This window comes from Cydia strobilella, chromosome 24 (assembly GCF_947568885.1).
Source record: "Cydia strobilella chromosome 24, ilCydStro3.1, whole genome shotgun sequence".
Lineage (NCBI taxonomy): Eukaryota > Metazoa > Arthropoda > Insecta > Lepidoptera > Tortricidae > Cydia > Cydia strobilella.
Window position 1 is genome coordinate 7272613 of NC_086064.1, and position 12811 is coordinate 7285423.

Sequence of the window (12811 nt, forward strand, 5' to 3'; positions counted from 1 at the left end):
CTCAAAAATATCTGAACACGCACTCTGACGCCCTGACAATAGAGGCGTGTTCAGATATTTGTGAGCGTCTTGGCCGCTCCGATATATCTGATGGTGACTGTACTAACAAAGATAGATATAACTCCGTAATAGATGGATACAGTCTAAGGAAAAAACGTGCCTCTAAAATCAAGAAAATTTGATTCTCGAACAGATGGCGCCACTACCTTTGGCCTACTCTCGTATAGAGGGCGTTGACGGTTAAACGCATATCAGTGAAAGAACATGGGTCAAAATCATATAAAAATAATTAATGCAAATAAAAAAATCATTTATCCATATTTAAATACATTATATCGCATTTTCATAAATCTTCATTTTTAGTTTTAAAGTTTGTCGATAGATAGCACTGAATTTACAGTGGTTACAAAATAGTTACAATTTGTCCTTAAATATCTGTTATTGATTAAAAAACTATTTATTTTATTATTTTCATCAAAACAGTAGCGGGCGATTGTGTGCCAACGCTAGCTTTCCATTGCGGCTTAAATTTGACGAGCCAGACTTGGCGTGCGTTCAAAACCAGCGATCTAAAAATAACCTATTCAAACTGTCGAGCACTGTCGAGTCACGTTCAAGGGCGATTTCTCATTTTTTCTGTCAAAAGTAAGAATAGTGCTGTACACTGCGATTTTCTTACTCGATTATTAAAATCGATTTTGAAAACAGACGAAATGATATATACGTTCTTATATTATTATGCAGCTATATAATTCAGGCAACAAGGCCTATATTACATATACCTTATAGACTAACATACATATAAATTTCATAAACTTAAAACTAAACACTATTTTGGCAATAGAACGTCGTGGCTCCGTTGAATCGTCAACATGAATTATCATTTCCTCTGTCGAAAATAATTATCATTTCTTCTGTCGGTTCTTATCGATATTTTAGAATCGATGCCGTGTTCTAATCGATCTGTGAATCGATGCTTTTGAATCGTTTCGCGCGGCTTTTGTTTCTCATCACTAAATTACGCTCGTGACGTCAAAGTACCTACGCAAAATGTTAAGGCCCCTCCACACTCATGCGCGAATCGCGCCGTGATTCGCGCATGAGTGTGGAGGGACTTTACACGCTCGGTCTCCCCAACCCCAAAGAGTATATAACCACTACGTTTTAAGAGACGGGACTTCCTTACTGGCCAATGGAATCAATTTACTATAGGTCTACTGACACACGCACAATATGACACACGTCAAACGTCAAAATAGGCTATTTGACAAATTTTTGAAAATGGTTTTAATTTATTGTTCATGGCTTAATAATTACACTACATTGATATTTCCGTGATATTTCCTGTATTAAATATAAGATAAACAATGTTAAAGTTTATTTATTTTGAAGGGGCTAATCACGTGACACGTGTGATGTCACTCACAAGTAAACTCAGTCAATGAACTTAGTTAATCTTATGGTTTATGTGCATTGAGTTCATTATTTCACTGTAAAATGGTATATAAATGGTGTATAGTGTCGCAATGTTCAAGTACGACTATAAAAAATCCAGACAAATCGTTTGTTTCCATTCCAACGAATCCCAAAAAAAGAAAAATGTGGTTAAAACTAGCGCGAAGAGACCCAAAGAGCATTTTAGCGCATACAAATGTTTTTATGTGTGAAGACCACTTCGATGTAATATTTAACTGTAAATAAATATGGTAATTAAAGCAGCGGATTTTGTTGTATTTAACGAAACAAGATCTAGGTATTTAATGTATTACTACATAACCTCATAACATAACTTTATATATCGTCGTCGTATTCGTATCATCGAAATCGAAATGTTCATAAATAAACAATTTCTACGTATACTCACACAACTGTTTTTACATTTCTAAGTTCCGCAGCATAGTAATCCGGATTATCTTTAAAGAAAAGTGCAACCATCAACGCTATGTCTGGTAGGTTGCCGCTATCAGCTTTCACATATTTCCGCTCCATTTTGAGATTCTTAATATTCTTATGAATATTGTGCCACTAGATATACGGATAAATCGGAATATATCTGAAAACTGTGGAACAATAACTAAAATTAACTAAATACAAATAAAACAGTTAAAACACTCAAGACAATCAAGAATGTTTACCCGCGTGTGACGTCATCCGAGCGTTGACCAACCACAGAGCGTTCACGTCCCTCATGAAATTTCAAAAAATATTAAATTTTCTTTCGTTTATTTTCCAAAAAATAAACATAATTTACATTCAAATATACTTTATTAGTTTATTATCTTTCAGGATGACAGCAATTCGTTATATATTTTTAATGTTGTCAAATACCCTATTGAGTCAAGGTCAAGCAACGTGAGTGCCAACATAGCAAAACGAATAGTGCTGTACGCACGCATTCCCAGCATTTATCGATAAATTTTCCGTGGTACCTCTGGGGCGATACATAATAAGTTATCATTTTTATCGATAAAAAATAAAACAAGTAACCTTGCAGTCTGTTTTATTTAGAAAAATTACAAACATTACAAAGCCTATTTTGCTTTGCCACCTTGCTCGGACGTTTTTTAATAAATTGGCAGTGTTATCTTCTCCAGAGAAAATGAGTCTTTTTGTCTTCTACATTCATTGCGTAATAGTAAAACAGAAAACATAATATAATTTTTGTGCCACTCTCGCAGGTTATATTTGTCGCCCTTTCTTGTCTGCTCATCGGCTGGAAATGCTGAACAGAATCTGCTAAAAGTGAAGCCGTTTCACCCACTGTCTGTAAATACAAAAATACCTAGTTGTCGATAGTTACCAAGAGCAGCACTAGTGTTACAAACAAAACAATTTTTAACAATTTTTTAACAAATAAAGCATGCAATCGTGCTTTTACGTTACACGGGACTACATTTTGTGCAGCATAGGTAGGAGGCGATGGCGAAATACCGGAATTTATAAGAGTGAAAGAGAAAAAGGATTATGCTGCCATACATTAACCTGTTAATACATGAGTATGTCTTTCCCTTACCCCTGGTCCCTCGGTTTCATGTCTATAACTACTATACTATGTCTATCCAAATCACAGAATAACTAATAGTACTACCGTACAGAAAATTCACTCGTTCACAAAAGCCAGATTTAGGTATAAAATTATACCTACACTCGCCGCCTGCAAGCAAAATTGAAACTTATAACCGCATACGAACCGTCAATCTTCTTTGCACGCCGCAGTTTTATGACCGAGCTGCGAGTGTCGGCACGGGGTTGTCACTTGACAAGTTTTTGTACCTATACCTACTGATTTATTATTTTTAAGATAAATATGTAGGAATTACAAACGTTGATTCTGTAAACATACAATTTTTAGCCGGAGATAGTATGTCTGATTCTCACGGAAGTAGGTATGCCACAGAAGTACTTATTCCTTTAAAAATATGTCGGTCAATATAGCCCGGAATTTAAAAAAAAAGTTTTTTCTGCTTCCTTGTTCTTCCGTTTATTCAGACATACGTAAACAGAACATTATCTTTTATACAGATTAGATCGCGATTTAGGTTTCGAAGCCATTGCGTATTTACAATTTTGCGCGAGCGCCACGTGATACGACTATCGTGCGAGCCGAGCGGCAGCCCACTGCCATACACCGTCCCGGGCGGTGCGCCGGCCAAATATACCTAAACTGCGCAGTGACACCCCCCTGTCCAAATATATGAATATGTCTTTCTCTTACCCCTGGTCGCTCGGTTTCATGTCTACTACTTCTATATACTATGTCTATGCTACACTACAAATCTACTCGATCAATCGTCGTCGCATTGCGTATGTTCTGTCCCTCACGGGCGCACGCGGCAGGTCACTTCTATAGGATCCTACTTTCTAAAGCATAGTGACACTGACATGACATGACTGACAGTAGTGACAGTACAAACTGTATGTTTATTGTGTCTAACCTTAAATTAATTCGCGCGTGAGAATCTTCGTACTTAACCTTTTCATTTTCATATCAATGACGCTATGTCGGAGCTCACAGTGCACTCGGTCTGCACTAAAGGGCCGATTTATCCCATCTTATTATATTTCCAAAATAACTGTGACAGTGGAAGACAGTGTATCGTGTTACAAGATAAGAATGAGTCTAGACCTAGAACGATAGTAATGGAGACTCCTGAGCTCGTCTACGCCGGCAAAGAGGAAAAGGAAGACTCTGACATAACCTTGATACTGGCCAGAGACAGGATATCCGGTAATGTTCGTCTAATAGAGGTAGGCAGCGCCGACTTGAAACCGGTCACCGAAACTTACTCAGACGATTTAGAACATCATTACGAAGCGAAAGCGCATAGTAAGATGGGATCAAAGAAAACTAAGACACAGAATATATCAAATAATGTTCTAATGATTCCGCCTATAGATAGAGAAATAACTAAAGATTTAGAACAGCAAAATAAATTTAAAATTAATCTTGAAACTGAATCAGAACAGACAGATATGGGGATTATGGACCAACAAGATCTTACAGCGTTAAAAGAGCATTACTCCGAAGAATTCCACATACCGCCTATTTACAGAGGAGCTACCAAAGTTGAAGATGTTTATCAGATAGAGAAGATTTTGTCCAAAGAAGAATATGAAAAGATTTTACAGGAACTGCAGGAAAATAACTATGCGACTCATTTGCATCCTTATATAAAGTCCTACATGAACGTCAGGCATCTATCACCACAATTAACGGTACTTGCTGTCTACACCAGTTATCTCATTAAATACTTACATGCTAGCAAAGAACCAATCGGAATGAGTAAAATTAAAATATGTCAGCATTCAAAAACATTGAATGATATACTAATGAAAAAGTTTACAGAACTAGCTGCGATTAGACCAGAAAGTGTTCGGGAGAAGATTATATGTCATATAATGGTGTTCATGTTGATATTAAATAATTATAGATTTTATCTTGAACCTCTATGTACTGCAATGGGTATACCAAAAAGATTCAGTATTGAACAGCTAGTCCACTTCACTGGAGCATCAGTAGTTACAAGTGAAATTGGAAGACAGGTGCTACTAAGGCTACCATTGGTCAGAAAACCACATTCTACCTCTGATAAATCAACCGTATGTGAAGATACAGACTCACGGAAGCAGCTAAAAGAAGAAAAAAGATTAAAAATTAGTAAAGATCTCGTGAAACAGTTGGTGTCAAAAGTTCAAGATGAAACTGTTACGGAAAAGAATAAAATTGTGACTGCCAATGATACGGTCAACAATGATCAGTCTATAAATGGCAAACCTTACTCGGATGACTTCTATTTGCCATCTATAAACAGAGATGCAGCTCAAGTTGGACATGTAGAAAAAACTAAAGATAAGAATTTAGAATTTGAGAAGAAACAATTAGAAAAGCAAAAGAAACTTAGAATTAATCTTGAAACTGAATCAGAACAGACAGATAGGGGGGTTATAGACCAACAGAATCTTACAGCGTTAGAAGAGAATTACTCCGAAGAGTTCCATATACCACCTATTAACAGAGGAGCTACCAAAGCTGAAGATGTTTATCACATAGAGAAGATTTTGTCCAAAGATGAATATGAAAAGATTTTACAGGAACTAGAGGAAAATAACTATGCGACTCATTTGCATCCTTATATAAAGTCTTACATGAAAGTCAGGCATCTATCACCACAATTAACGGTACTCGCTGTCTACGCCAGCTATCTTATTGAATACTTACATGCTAGCAAAGAACAAGTCAGAAAGAGTAAATTTAAAATATGTCAGCATTCTAAAACATTGAATGATATACTAATAAAAAAGTTTACAAAACTAGCTGTGAGACCAGAAAGTGTTCGGGAGAAGATTATATGTCATATAATGGTGTTCATGTTGATATTAAACAATTATAGATTTTATCTTGAACCTCTATGTACTGCAATGGGTATACCAAAGAGATTCAATATTAAGGAGCTAGTCCACTTTACTGGGGCATCAGTAGTTACAAGTGAAATTGGAAGACAGGTGCTACTAAGGCTACCATTGGTCAATAAACCATATTCCACCTCTGATAAATCCACCACTGAAGATACAGACTCACGCAAGCAGCTGAAAGAAGAAAAAAGATTAAAAGTTAGTAAAGATCGCATTAAACAGTTGGTATCAAAAGTTCAAGATGAAACTGTTACGGAACAGATAGAAACAGTAACTGCCAATGATATGGTCAACAATGATCTGTCTATAAATGGCGAACCTGACTCGGATGACTTCTATTTGCCATCTATTAACAGAGATGCAGCTCAAGTTGAACATGTATATATTGTAGAGAAGATTTTATCCAAAGATGAATATGAACAGATCTACTGTGAGTTCATGGAGAATAATTACACAGCTGATTTACACCCGTACGTACTGCCCTTCATAGAAAACGAGACTCTGTCCTTACAATCAACAGTGCTAGCTCTATATACAAGTGAACTTTTAAAATTCTTACATGTTGGCAAAGGAGAAATCATGAAAGATGACTTTATATTATGCCACCGTTCTAAGACATTAAATAATATCATTATGAACCGTTTTACAAAACTTGTTATGTATAAACGTACGAGGTTGCAAGACATGAAAGATAAAATTGTATGTCATATAATTGTATTTACTTTAATCTTAAGTAAGTTTAGCTTTAAGCTGATGCCTCTCTTTAAATCAATAAAGGGTAATTATAACCATATGAGGAAAATGATAGCTCTAATCGGAGCATCAATTATAAACGAAGACAGTGAAATGACAGTGCAGTTAAAATTACCGTTAGTTCCAAAACCTCAGGCCCCTATAAGAAAACCTAAGCCCCATAAAATTGAAAAGAACTTTGTGCAGCACAAAGACGTCTATGAAATCGACCCAGATGAGTTCTATGTACCGTTTCTTAACAGAGAAGCAACCAATCTTGAAGATGTATATGTTATAAAGGACATTTTCTCCGAAGATGAGTATTTCCAGATTTTTTTTGAGCTAGCGGAAAACAATTATTTGGGTGATTTACATCCGTACATACAGCAATTTGTGGAAGACAAGACATTGTCTTTAGAGTTTACAGTGCTAGCTGTATATGCAAGTGTACTTATAAAATTCTTACATGCCAGCCTTAGCGAAATCAGAAACGTGAACTACAAAATTTGCCACCATTCTAAGACATTAAATGCAATCTTATTTGAACGGTTTATAGAACATCTTCATTATAAAGGGCGGAATTTTTCAGAAATCTCAAGGTCACGAGCAATGAGAAGAAAAGTTGTGTGTCACATAATAGTTTGTACGTTGATCTTAAATAACTTTCAATTTAAGGTGGATTCTTTTTTGGATGAGATAAAAAGGGAACAAATACAAGAACCCTTACGAAAGTTGGTCAGTTTTGTTGCAGCTACAATTGAAATTGGGGACGATGGAACAATGGTAAAGTTAAAATTGCCCCTAGTTCCAAAGACTCGGGAGACTATACGGAGAAAAAAAAATGCTCAAATAATTAGAATGGACTTGAAGCGGAAGGAAGGAATTGACCCGGATGATTTCTATCTACCAACTATTGACAGAGAAGCAACTAAACTTGAAGATGTATATCCTGTAGATGAGATTTTATCTAAAGATGAGTATGATACAATTCATAATGAGTTACAGCTGAATAATTACAAAGATAATTTACTCCCATATATACAGTCTTTTATCGAAAACAAGACTCTTTCTTTACAATTAACGGTGCTAGCTGCATACGCAAATGAACTTTTAAATTTCTTAAAAGTTTATAAAAATTTCAGGAACCCATACTTTAGAATAACCCACCTTTCCAATAAATTAGATGATATCTGCAAAAAAAGATTTATTGGTGAAACTAAAATGGTTGAAAACAAGGCACAGGACATGAAAGATAAAATGGTATGTCACATAATTGTATGTTTGTTAATATTAAATAACTTTCAATTCAGGCTAAAAAAATTCTGTAACGAAATAAAGAAAACATATAAAACGAAACACGTGGAAAAGGTGGTGAGTCTTGTTGGAGCGGTGATTGTTAATGGAGACAAGGGATCACTGGTAGAGTTAAAATTACCATTAGTACCAAAGAAGGAGGACATTATAAATAAAACTTCGACACGTCTTACTGTCGATCAAGACCTAACAATATCTGATGAAAATGTGATAGATCCAGACTACGATTTACTAAATACACAGAATAACATGAGTGGAGCTTCTAAAATTGACCCTCTGCAACATAATGTTGAGAAAGGAAGTGTAGAACCTGAGACTGAGAATGTTGATGTTGATCAAAGAGATCAATCCGATAATGAAAATATGAAGGACGCTGACGACGTTTATTTACCGCCTATTAACCGAAAGGCAACCAAACTTCAAGATGTATATCCTTTAGAAAAGTTTTTGTCTAAAAATACATATAAGAAAATTGAGCGTGAGTTAAAAGATAATAATTACAAAGAAGATTTACATCCGTGCATAAAGTCCTTTGTGAAAAAGAAGTCATTGTCTTCCGAGTTAACAGTGCTGGCCATGTGTGCAAGTTCGCTTATAAAATACGTACATTCTCTCGCGAGAGAAATCAAGAAAGCTAACTACAGAATATGCCCCTATTCCAAGACATTGAATGATATCTTAATAAAAGGATTTACAGAACTTGTTAAATATCAGAATAATAAAAAATACAAAGTAAATGTAAGGATCAAGTCGGCAAACATGAAAATGAAGTCTGTGTGTCATATAATGATATGTATGTTGATTTTAAATAACTTTCATTTTAAGCTGGACCTTCTCAATGACGCATTAAAGAAAACATGTGGATTTAGATTTATGCTGGAGTCTGTACGCCTTGTTGGAGCGATCATTGAAAATAGGGACGGTGGAACTATAGTGAAGTTACAATTACCATCCGCCCCAACTCAACTCCCCTTAAAACCTTTGGATCGTAAAATTGACTTGTCTAAATATGACATAGTTGACCCAGACGATTTCTACGTACCGCCTATTAACAGAGAAGCAACTGAACTTGAAAATGTATATCTAATGGACAAAATTTTCTCTAAAAGTAAATACAAGAAGATTTACTGTGAGTTGGAAAAGAGTAATTATATTGAGGATCTACACCCATATATACAGTCCATCATCGAAGACAAGTCGCTCTCCCTGCAGTTCACAGTGCTAGCAGTTTATGCGAGTGAACTGATAAAATTCATACATGTCCCGAGCTTGCAAATCAGGAAAAATGACTTTAAAATATGCCACATTTCTAAGACACTGAATAATATAATAATGAAAGGATTTACAGAATTTTCTGAATATAAAAGTGGTGGTAATAACAGAAAGTATATCCTAAGAATCAGCTCACCAGATATGAAAGGAAAAATGGTATGCCATGTAATAGCGTGTGTTTTGATCCTAAATAACTTTCAATGTGAGCTGGATACTCTTTCTGATGCAGTAAAGCATAATAAAATTATAAGAAACGCACAAGAGATGGTCCGTCTTGTCGGCGCGTCTATTGTAGACGGGGACAACGGGAAAATGGTGCAGTTAAAATTACCATTAGTCCCAAAAACTCAGATTACCAGAAGAAAACAATCTACTAAAATCATAAAGACTGCAAGATTAAGCGAGCGGAGAAAAAACAGGTAGTCTAGTCTCTATATCAGCAGTCGCATTGTGCGAGTTGGTTGGAGTTTTTATAATGGCGATTCCAGATAAGTGTTAGGTACGTGACGCTATTTTTTAACGCTTCTGATAGTTAAGTAGCCAAAATTTAGCATGATAACGTTTTAATAACAAAACTTCCGTAAAGACACAGTTCTGCCATCTTGTGAGCTACATTGGAAGCTTAAACTTGACATTTACACTTCGCGCCAATAAACAGGGGGCTCCTCTGCTGTCGCCTACAGAAAATTTATGCACGCTCCCTATAAATATGTAGGTATTGTGTTTCCAAGTGGTTTTTTTTGAAAAAAAAACCAACATCAGCTTAAAATTACTTTATTTCGTTACTTGATCATCGCTCGCAGGATTGAACAGTTTAAAATGCTAACGGCAAACGAGATATCGAGTGGAATAGGTATCTGAGGTGAAAGGAATCATGGCCTACCCCCAAAATCGAAAGTAAGTAGGGCCTCGCCTCTATCAGAATGAACGAGTATCCCGGAACTCCGTTGCGCTTGCGATGAGTGTAAGCTACTGTTAAATGACTAATAAAGGATACGCGGGATAGCTTCAGGGCCTTCAGGCCAGACACAACTACCTATTTTTGCAATGGAAGAAATTCATAAAATAGGTAACTTAATGAAAAACCCTGTAATCACGGCAAAAAATATTTGGCAAGTTTTTAAAACTGTGTACTTATTTATACCCTACGTATCCTCATTCCCCCATTTGCCTCAACGTTCATAACCTAAGCGTGTGATTGATAACTCCGTGGGAAGAGATAGGTACGTCTGGTGCATGTTTTCGTGCCGTTATTCATACATTCCGGCCTAGTGCCTTCGTTATATGTTAGTTTAGACACCGACTTCACCTCCGCGACCAGCTCAAGAAAGCATTTAGCAAAGAGGATATAAATCTATCTTTGCATTTTGGTAGTACACTCCCAAGGATTATTCGAGAACAAATTGACTGAGACTTGACAGCTTACAGACAAAGTTAGCGGGTAACGTTTTTGATGCGGCACAAATCCTGATATTAATTTAATTAATATTAGGATTTGTGCCGCATTAATAACTTTACTATGAGGCATTATCTTAAAGATAGCAGAGATACGTCTGGCACGGCAGTGCTGCAGCAGCAGGGGGTAGTAGTAATAACAGCGCCGATCTGCAACAAATGAAAGCAGAATGTATCCATGCAATTATAGGTAAGCTAAGATGCAAGTTGGGAAGACTTTCAAAAATGATAGGCAAGTTTTCGGACTTTTTTTTTTAATTAACGGAAATTTTCGATTCCCACACCAAAGAGAATTAAGTAGACATAGAGTGCTCACTCCATACATCAGAGGGCCTACCGCGAACCACGTTCGACGTGTTGCCTCCCTGTCACACTTACATACGAATTTACAAGTGCGACAGAGAGGCAACAAGTCGAACGTGGTTCGCGGTAGGCCCTCAGTTTTGTTACCAAAACGACTATTATTTTCGTAGTCGACATCTAGCGTCAAGTAGAGGAACTATCAGTACTGCTATTTTTAAAGCATTTCATAGTAGGCCTTGATTTAGTTTGCGATTGTATTCAAAATACACACTGTAGATATTTTATTATTTATAATCTTGTTTATAAACTATTAGAGAGTAAAAACCCTCAAAGTTTATCACATTAACGGACTCGGGTACACAATAACATCTTTGCTACTTACTACAGAACGACAGCCCCATGTGCAGAGCGTGCATGGAAGAGGAGGAAACAACAAAACACATTCTTCTAGACTGCAAACAGGTAGTACTTCACAAAAAACTTTAAGAAGAGAAGTTTGGTAGTACAGGAAGAAGGTAGAGGTATTTCGTCGCACTTTTTCTTTTTTATGTTTCTCTGTTTCGTATAATTTTCTATTTGTGTGTGCTAACGAATAAATTATTTCTATTCTATTCTAAGTATACAGGAGCAAATACCTAGGGACTCCGTGCACACTAAAAGAGACAGTTAGCAACCTAAAAACATTGCTACTATTGCTAGGCTTCATGGAGGAGCTGGGGTGGTTAGAGTAGCGCCAGGCCTACGGAATTCTCCGCGCGAGCACGGATTTATACCTACGAATCGCCTCCCGTTCACGGTAGAAAAGCAAGCCAGTTGGTTGCCACACGCGCTCACGCACGCACGTCACCGCGCGCCGCACTTGCAATTTTTACGATAGTTACAAGCTACGTAGGTACTTACTATTGAATTTCTTTCATTAAACATGTAGTGTTTATTACGACAAATTTATAGTTACAAAGTAAAACAGTTGTAAATGAATGAATAAATGACTAAAATACATAATTTAAGATTTAGATTTCATTTAATTTCACTACGCTGTTAGAAATGATAAATACCTGTTGGTATTTATCATTTCTAATGATTCTCATGATAAATACCTATTGGTGTTTATCATTTCTAAGCGTCGGCAACCCTAGCGTTGTGCCGGTGCGCGCGGTGCGGGGAGCGGACCGCCGAAGGTCACTCCATTATATTTTTGTGTAGGTATCAAAACGGTAGGTATTTGCGTTTTCTTTGAGAGATAAGTATCTGTTCGTAAGAACTATTTATATAATCTGTGGTAGCGCTACCACGTTTCACGCAAAATAGGCACAATAGTTGTCGAGTTGCGGAAAATACCCAGAAGCACTTACTAACTAAATACAGAACGAATATATATCTTACTTGAAGGCAATAAGGTCGATTTGAAATTCGGACGTGAAATCCACTCGGCCACCACCGTTTCCTCTATGATACTAGTTAAAAAAAACATTAATTGAGTCTTAAAACAACATGTAATTCTTAATCACATACAAGAGTCACTTATAGCTAAAGACACATATTATATATTGGAATCATTTCATTAAACTTTTTTAGTAAGTTAAATGTGGCTTTCCAACACAGAAGGATCCTTATGCTTTAAGTGCAATAAGCCAATAAGGTCCTTTTTATCAGAAATTTCAATGGAAAGCCACAAATATCTATATTATTATACCCTTTCGAGTTAGAATAATTGGAACAATTTTCTTAATAGAATCATAACAATAGTTATATTCGACTTTATCATGATCACCCGCACACGTGTCCCCAGTTGTAACAATTGAGAAAAATAATTCCCAGTAGT

At 36.3% G+C, this 12811-nt stretch overlaps 1 protein-coding gene across 1 annotated transcript; it reads left to right on the plus strand.

The window, feature by feature from the left end:
* Window positions 1-3957: 3957 nt before the first annotated feature.
* Window positions 3958-10347, plus strand: LOC134751968 (uncharacterized). The gene has a single exon (XM_063687485.1). The coding sequence runs from the start codon at window positions 4000-4002 to the stop codon at window positions 9652-9654; it is 5655 nt and encodes a 1884-aa protein (XP_063543555.1). The 5' UTR covers window positions 3958-3999; the 3' UTR covers window positions 9655-10347.
* The last annotated feature ends 2464 nt before the right edge of the window (window positions 10348-12811 follow it).

Bases quoted from the DNA above. Each gene is read 5' to 3' on its own strand.
- LOC134751968 (XM_063687485.1), top strand. From the start codon at position 4,000: ATGTCGGAGCTCACAGTGCACTCGGTCTGCACTAAAGGGCCGATTTAT.